This window comes from Podarcis cretensis, assembly GCF_951804945.1.
Source record: "Podarcis cretensis genome assembly, chromosome: 8".
Lineage (NCBI taxonomy): Eukaryota > Metazoa > Chordata > Lepidosauria > Squamata > Lacertidae > Podarcis > Podarcis cretensis.
The window spans coordinates 29134307-29142950 of record NC_137177.1 but is presented as its reverse complement, the minus strand read 5'-3'; the positions used below and the strand labels follow the sequence as shown (position 1 = coordinate 29142950).

Sequence of the window (8644 nt, the reverse complement as noted above, 5' to 3'; positions counted from 1 at the left end):
ACAAGAGAGGTAGAACGTAGCCATCATAGCTAGTAGCCACCGATAGCTCTGTCCTCCATGAATTTGTCAAAGTCCTTTTTTAAAGCCCTCTAGGTCACTGTGGGAGCAAGTTCCACAGTTTAACCATATATGCTGTGAATGAAGAAGTACAGTTCTTTCTTTTGTCTGTCCTGAACTTGCCAACATTCAGCTTCACTGGATGTCCCCAAGTTCTAGTGTTATGAGAGAGAGAAAACCCTTTCTTTATCCACCTTCTCCATGCCATGCATAATTTTATAAATCAGGAGCAGAGAGAGTGCTGCTGCATCGTCTCCTGCTTTTGGGCTTCCCACAGGCATCTGGTTGGCTACTGGGAGAACAGGCAGCTGGTCTAGACGAGCCTTTGGTCTGATCCAACAGGGCTCTTATGTTCTTATGACCTACCTCCTGGGGAAGCTGCTGGGTAGCCACATTAATAATTATTATTACTTACAAGTTTAACGATAACAGTTAACGAGCCTACCCAGGAGTTTCCTCAAGAGGTTGTGGTGCGACTCAGGAGAGGAACTAACATTTCCTGCACGCTGAAGAGATATGAAAACATTGGGCAATCCTTGCTTACCGGCTCATAATCTCATAGACACAATGCAAATGGAAAAAGGAATCTGAAGGGGAGGAAAGAGGAAAGCAAGCCGCTTGTCTTCCTCTTTCCAGGATGCTCTTCCTGAGAGACAGGAATACAGTGACCCTTGGTCTCCAGAGGTCAGAGTGTGCAGTGGTGCAGCTGAGCAATTTTAGTCTGTGGATTTAGGCTGCGTATGCACTATACAAGCACATTCTCCCTCCCCCAGTACTTCTGGGAAATGTGGTTTGTGAAGGGCTGAAGGTGGCCTTCCAGGGTCTCTCTATCTGGCCCTCAGGATGCCTCCCAAGCCATGCCACTCACTGGGCCTGCTTCACATTCTCCTTGAGTACTTTTGCCTGGCTGAAATGTATCCTTGAAAAACTGTGGTAATGCCTCTCGCTTGCCTGGAGGGAAGGGGTGGTATATGCAGCGAGCTTCAGCTTTCCTGTGGCTGGGCTGTAGCTTTGTGTCCAAAGTTTAAGTCACAATGGTTGTTCCTCCCACATTTGGCTCTTGCCAAACACAGACCTGTACCCCCTGGAAGTTCACTCAGAAAGAAATGTGGCCCTCAGGCTGAAAAAGTTTCCCCACCTCTGAATTATCCTGTCAGAGCCATGTGAATCAAAAGCTTCCGTTCCCATTTTTGTTAACATTTTGAGGCAGGCGGCCAGGGTGGGGTAGTGGGGAGAAGACAAAGACAGAATCCTTTCCACTGTGTTTTACGTTTTGGCCAAAGATGAAAAGTGCTGCTCTGTTTTCATTACTTGCCTCAGAGGGCTTATGGTTTATGCTAGTCCCTGCAAGCAATGATCCGTTTCAGATCCAGACCGTGAGTTGTCAGTTTTTGCTATTTTATTTAGTGTGTGACAGGACTCAAATTTTCATTATGGCCCCTGCAAGGCGATGTAATGTTCTCTTAACCACTCCAGCGGGGAAAGAGGAGAGGGGAAAAATGGGTTGCCACCGAAGAGGACAGCTTTAGCTGCCTCATGTGGCAGAGGCTGCCTTTCCAGGCTGAGAGGCCCAGGGACTGTAGAGATAAAAAAATAGTATTTTAAAACACAGCTCACCTTGCTTTTCCACTACTGGGCAGCAGAACAGGAGATCAAGACAAAGGGCCCCTCTGGACAATCTGTTTACTGAGCATTCCTCCTGATTTGCTTGCACAAAGCTTACCTAGAGATTTGACTATGTCCAGTCTTTACTGAACATTTGTTCTGATTTGTTTGTGGGGAGGTTAAACAATGAGTGTTCATCTTGATCTGTTTGCATGGTGTTTACACATCTCCCAATGAATCATTCACCTCACACTTTTCATTGCATTTCCCTGTCTGTTTTTTAACTGCAAAATGTCTGTGGTGTTGTTTATTAAAAGGTGTATTTGGTTGCATGTATAGTGTATTTCAAGCACTCATATACATACTACTTTAAAAAGGCATGACTTCTCCACAAAGGTGCTTGGAAACTGTTTGTTAAAGTTGCTAGGAGATGTTAGGAGACCCCTATTCCCCTCATAGAACTACCATTTCCAGATTTCCCCAGGAAGAGGGATTGACTGTAAAACCACTCTTAAGAACTGTAGCTTGTGTTCTTATTTGAAGGCACGTAGTCTTAGATCCTTAAGGAAAAGCCCCTGCAAAAGCCTCACTGCTGGGTGCGGGAGACTCAAAGAGGGGGAGCCATTTCAGAGCCTCTTGTCCCCCCCTGCATTGTATGGGTGGCCCTGGGGCGTTTTGCCTCAAGTGCCAAAATGGCTGCCCCTGGACCCCTCGAAAAATGGAGACTAGATTGTTTCCACAGTGGAAACCGATAAGCTGAGGTATCCAGCCTTCTGAGGTGCATCTGATTCAGCTGCCTTCCCAATTGCTCTTTATTGCAGAGCTATAAAGGAGAGAAAAAAACTATTTCATTGGTTGCCTGGATGTAACTTTCCCAAGACACCTCTTAGTTCTTCTACTACTTAGTTCTTCTTCTACATTTTTTGCCTGGTTGGTGTTTGATTTCCGTGGAAAGAGGGAGAAGGGATACTGTGCTGAGCCATTCAACCCTTTTATCATATTCAAGGCATCTTCAGCTTGTTGCCAAAATAAATAAAATAAAACAACAGCAACGCTCTTTGTCTAATTTCTGCAGAATTCCCAGCTAAGAGAAGTGACAAGGTGGGTTTTTTTTTAAAAGCCAGCTGCAAATCTGGTTTTGGCCTGTTGAACTAATAAATATGTGAAGAAAGAGAAGCCGGGTTGGGGTGGGGATAGAGATTGTACAAGCTCCTCTTTATAGGAAGAAAATGAAATTGAAATTCTAAGGTCTCGCAACAGATCCCTAGATTTCACTTAGAATTCAAGCTGTTCTGTGCAACAAAACAAATGCTTAAAATAAAGTTGATTTGCAAGAATACAAATTTATTTAAATGTCTATTTAAAATACATTGATAAAAGGTGATTGATAATAAAATAACAATAATTTATAATAAAAAGGCTAGGTCTTCAAGGATGGAGTTGTAGCCACCTTAGTTCTACTCAGAGTAGACACACTGAAATTAATGAGCCTATTATTCATAGGGAAAAGGTGAGGTATAAATAAATACCACTTCAGTGGGTCTACTCTGAGTAGCAACAGCATTGTCTATAACCTATGGATACCTGATTATTTTTTCTCATAAAAATACAAGATTGTGAATCGTAGAAAATAGATGACAACTGTATTTTCTTCATTAATAACACATAAATTTATGTAAATGATCAAACATATTATATACCCAAAAAACTTTTGTGTCAAATTACACTAACTTGTTAAGCCCCTCTCCCAATCTCCTTAACACAGCGCCCTATTACTAACATTATCACAAAACGTATAAGCATTAATAGAAACATCCAATAGAATCCATCCAGATCCTTCCAGATTTCATGGGGCAGCCTCTAATGATCACATGTGCCAAGCGGATAAGACTGCCTGGAAAGACTACAGACGTTTTTGTCCCATATGTGTGCATCCAGAAGGCACAATTTCATGCTTCTCATTACCTCGCTATATGCCAGATATTCACATGACATGGATTTGAACGGCTACTGCAGAGGAGATGGAAGTGTCTTCGCCAGAAGGACCAGGCCTGCCTTTACAAGACAAGCTGGAGGATTTACAAATAAACTTAATTACCCTGTCAAAAGTCCCCCCCCCCCTCCAGTTCTGTCCATAACAATTGCATGTCTCTTCCCTCTCCTGGCTTTTTCCTATAACAGTAGATATTAAATTCAGTTTTTCTTATGGCTATAAAAACTACTTTTCTTTGAAATTATTTCTTCCGGTCCTGCTAAAAATAGAGCTCATAATACAAGAAGATTCCACTCTCTCTGTAATTACACCTGGGCCTTCTAACTGTCCTTTCCAGTTTATCTTATCAGTTTTTCATAGATCCAGCCTTGATTGAATTACAACAATAGAGGGGGAGGCTTGGTTTTCTGTGTTACACCTCCCCATTCTAATTTGCTTGCTTTTAATGTAATTATGTATTTATCCTTGAGGCCAGTGATCTACCTTAAAAATGGAATATCTTACTTTTTACATCCTTTAGATGTTTTCATTGTAGGTGCAGCTCTTGTGTACATCTCTCTTCGTCTTTCATGGAGTCACTCTGCTCTTAAATTCATGGACTCAAGTGTGTTTTGTTCTTCAGCTCTGCAAACAAATGATAAGCTGCAGTATCTGGTTGTTTTAGCTTGAGAATCAGATAGTTTGCATCTATCTTATTTTTGCCTTAAATATCTGGTTCCATCCAGCAATACTAGGTTCCAGTGGGAAAATCCTGCTAATTCCAGCTCAGTCACAGAGTTCACTGGGGGCACCTTCTGAATGTTAATATTTTGCAGGATGGATTCAAGTGCATGCCAGGAAATTTAGGTTTGCGTGATTAAAGTGTATTAAAGTGCTCTGTTGCCCTAGCAGAAGCAATACACTTAAAAAACAAACAAACAAATTATTTGCAGTTAGGAAAGTGATGGAGATGACTGACTGACTGAATAACACAATGTATGAACACCCTGCAAACAAATCAGGATAAATGTAGGGTGAGTGCTTATTGTAATATAAACTCCCTATATGCAAATCAGAACGAATGCTCGTAAAGACAGGGTATAATCTTACCTCTGCATAAGCTTTGTGCAATCAAATCAGGATGGATGCTCAAGAAATAGATTGTCCGAACTGCAGGAGAATGGGTGTACAGTGGTACCTTGGTTTATGAACTTAATCAGTTCCGGAAGTCCATTCTTAAACCAAAGCGTTCTTAAACCAAGGCATGCTTTTCCATAGCAGGGAACTCAGTTTACAAATGGAACACACTCAACGGGAAGTGAAACATGTTCTTATTCCAAGGCAAAGTTCACAAACCAAAACACCTATTTCCAGGTTTGCAGCACTCTTAATCTAAGTTGTTCATAAACTAAGCTGTTCTTAAACCAAGGTACCACTGTATTAAAGAAAAATAACTCTTCCCCAAGCTGGCATCAGCACCCAACATCCTTAAATGCTCCAGGACTCTGGCAATTTCCACCACTGGTGATGGCTCAGGATCCTTGTGTTGGGATGATGGATTTGGAAGCTGCCTCCCATTTCAATTTCCACAGTAGCTCTGGGCAACAAGTCAGAGCATAGGAAGAAATTAAAGTGACAGGCAGTTCCGGGTTTTCTGGTGCAGATCATACTGCTGCCGTCTACTGCTGCCACCACCTAATAAGCCTGCTGGGAGGGGCCCATTGATGTAGGAGGGACCCCAGGAGAGAACACTTTGCCAAAGTTGTCCTTCAAACCTGCAGTTGGTCTTAGCTCTTTCTCTCCCTGTCTCACAAGGTTGTCAAGCTACAAGTTGCTCTGAGGTTTGAATTCCTCAGAGTAAAAGCAGGCTGTAAATATAAAATATTCCATTGTTAGAATTAGTAGTTGTCAACCTTTTCAGATCTGGGACCAGCCTTTAGTCCAAGCATCTGTAACCCGAGCTACCACTGTACTGGATTTGATGACCAAAATTTTCTTAAGCAAAGGCAATATTAAAAATGATAAGTTTTAAGGCCTTTTTAAATGCCAGAGCTGAAGGAGCCAAATGAATTTTAACTGGAAATGAGTTCTACAACCCTGTGACTACCACCAAAAAGGTCCTGTATTGTGGGCTCACCAAGCTACTCAATTTCACCTTAGAACATGTAAGTTGGACCTCAGATGCAGATCTTAGACTATCCGACAGGGTAATATGGGTGCAAACAGTTTTCTAGGTAGTCCTGTCCCAAAATGTTTAGGGTCTGAGAGGTTAGTACCGGCACTTTTAAATGGTCTGGTAACCAAGACAAGTCGTGCAAAAGTGGTGTCACATGTTTGTGTATGTCATCAACATATTGATGGCAGTGCAACCCAAAACTTCGAATGACATCCCCTCCCCAAACATGGATGAGAAAATGCAATGGAAGCAGCAGCATTGTACCTATAATAGTGTATTTGAGGGAATGTCTGCCCAAATTCTGTAAGAAAGTTTACCCTATTCCAGACAAAGAAATGTCATGTAGATATACAGATGAACATCTTCCTTGAAAAGAGCAGACAGTTTGAAGTATGTAAAGCAGAGGTTATCCACCTTTCTGCTGAAGCAGTTTACAATTTTAGAGAACTAAAACAAATGATATAACATTTAAAGTTAGGGGAGGGGCAGTTCAGCAGGAGCAGACCCTGATGTCTGTGGCTGGCTGCCTCCCCCCTCCTCACAGAGCATATGGTGTCTGTGGACCCTGTGGGGGAGGAGGGGACAGTCTGGCTGGAGCAGGTCAGATGATGTCTGAGTTGTAGTAGACCCACAAGATCTGGAGGGCCAAGAGTTAGCTATCCCTGATTCAGTCCCCTAATAAACAGTTGACAACACCTGCAGGTTTTCACTTCTTTTTCTGTGACCCTCCAAAACTAAATCATGCACAACCCAATTGGTTCTATGTGGGAATTTTTTATCATTAAGAACAGCATGTGTAATATGAGAACGCTTCAGCAGAATCACAAAACTGATCTGCAAATAGTGCAACAACCCCAGCTAGCCTCAAACTGGCGTTGCCAGCGTGGCATATTGAGAAATTTATTTTTAATCCAAAGCATTTTATTACACACGTTTCCGAGAAAATGCATTGCGACATAATTAGCCATTGTGGACTGGGAGGAAATGGACTCTAGTTCTGGAAATCGTATCCCACAGGACATGTGTCAGCCTTTAAGGTGAAACCAGACTTTGCTGTGTCTATTAGATATGCGGCTCTTATATGAAAAAAGAGGGACGCCCCAACACGTGTCTGCCTCCTTCACAAGACGACCATCCACCCGCTCCCACCCCCGCGTAAAGCTCCGCCGCCCTCTCCAACGATCTGAAGCATCTCAAGCCAATCAGAACGGGAAGAGCTTGCCAACCAATAGCGTACGAGTCGGAGAAGCTTCAGCCGGCCGCTGTGGTAAACAATAACGAGAGGGAGCTCGTGCCTGAGCGATAATCCTGGTGCGCCAATCAGTCGGGGAGTAGCCACGCATACTGGTCCAATAGTTGGAGGGGAGGCGGGAAGAGGGGGAGAAGCGCGCGCCAAAACCAGGCAGCGGCGGCGACGCGCGCGTTCTCTCTTCCTCTCGAGGGGAACATCAACCGCTGGGAGGGGGCGTGGCCTGCGAGAGGGAGGGTGTGCGAGCCAGGCGGGGCCCACGCGCGGAGGCGGGGCCGGACCGGAGGAGGCGGGGCCGGCTGGAGCAGGAGCTGCTGCTGTCGCAGTAAGAGCGGAGCTGCGGAGGGGGCAGCAGTAAGTGCAGTCCAAGGCTGGCCAGCAGCGCTGCTTGGATCTCCAGGAAAGATGCGAACTGGCAGCCGCTTCGGCAGGGCTGTAATTGCGTTTGATGAGCCTGGTGCAGTTAGGAGGAGGGAGGTACCGAACCTGTAATTCTTGGATGGGAAGCGCGAGAGAGGCCCGCTGCCTCTGGGGAGCTCGCCTGGCAGCAGCCTTATTTAGTGGGCACTTAGACCCATTGGCAGCGAGAGGCGAGCAAAGGCAGAAGCAGCCTTTTCTCTCCGCTTTCCCAACATCTGTGCCCAGACAATAGCAAGACCAGAAGGGAGGCAGCGATTTCAGAGACTTCAGTGCCTGAAGGACCGAGAGAGAGTCTGGGGCTGGGAGCTCAGCCCTATAATGAAATGCACAATTTCCCTCCCACCCTCTAGCTTTCTCAAACCGAAGTGTGGATCTCCGATTAGAGCTGTGGATCTCTAGTGTATTCTCTCGGGGCTTTTTTTTTTTAAAGAGACAGTTGCTTCCATCCAATGAACAAGGAAGAAAAAGTTGTGAATCGTTTCTTCTCTGGGGAGGAGGAGAAGGAAGGAGGAGCCACGAAAGTCGGGATGCAGTTTGCCAGATGGTCATAAAAAGAGAAGAAAGCAAGCAAACAGCTACCCGACGTTTATTTTAAAAAAGAAATTACTCTGCATTAGGTGCATTTGCTTGCAAGCTAAGAAGGAGATTCCCACGAAGTCTTACCTAGAGACGAACAAGAGGGATATTAGCGATAGTTTGATTTACCCCTTTTTCTTTTATTCCCTCCGCCCCATCCAAACCCCTCCTCTGGCCTTGTGGATCCTCCCCTTTTCTTTTTTCTTTTTGGAGGGAGGAGGAGGAGATGAACGTTCGGCTTTTCCCTAAACAGCCGGCCGATTATTGCCAGAAGAACCCGATCTGGGAAGCATCGAGGATGCGGCTTGCAACAGACGAAAGCTGATGGTGAGTCCGTCCGGGAAAAGAGCGAACGAGAGAGGCCGGGCTGAAGTGGATGGAGAGAGAAGGACGGAGGGGGGCTTGCAGACAACGCCGCGCTTGGGACCAACCGATCGCGCCCCCCGTGCGCAACAGCTCCCTTGTGCAGAGCGCGCCAAGCTCCCGCTCCTTTCCCTGCAGAAATGCTGCATCATGAACCCATCACCCATCCGGATCTGCCCCTGAACCAGACAGAGAACAGCACCCCTGGTGCTTAATAGCAGCAGCA

The 8644-nt window shown here is 45.1% G+C and overlaps 1 protein-coding gene across 2 annotated transcripts; it reads right to left on the bottom strand.

The window, feature by feature from the left end:
* Positions 1-3781: 3781 nt before the first annotated feature.
* On the bottom strand, positions 3782-8130 carry LOC307222473 (uncharacterized protein). Of its 2 annotated transcripts, XR_013841765.1 has the most exons (3): positions 7048-8130; positions 4139-4279; positions 3782-3834 (listed from the first exon to the last, which is right to left on the bottom strand). XR_013841765.1 is itself a non-coding variant. In XM_079987791.1 (2 exons), the coding sequence occupies exons 1-2, from the start codon at positions 8026-8028 to the stop codon at positions 4274-4276; spliced, it is 987 nt and encodes a 328-aa protein (XP_079843917.1). In that variant the 5' UTR covers positions 8029-8130; the 3' UTR covers positions 3782-4273. The 2 variants fall into 2 exon arrangements, 1 of the variants encoding a protein (XP_079843917.1); XM_079987791.1 differs by having other exon boundaries at positions 3782-4279.
* Between the last annotated feature and the right edge of the window lie 514 nt (positions 8131-8644).

Coding starts and splice junctions, on each gene's coding strand:
- LOC307222473 (XM_079987791.1), bottom strand. CDS start 8,028: ATGACCATCTGGCAAACTGCATCCCGACTTTCGTGGCTCCTCCTTCCT.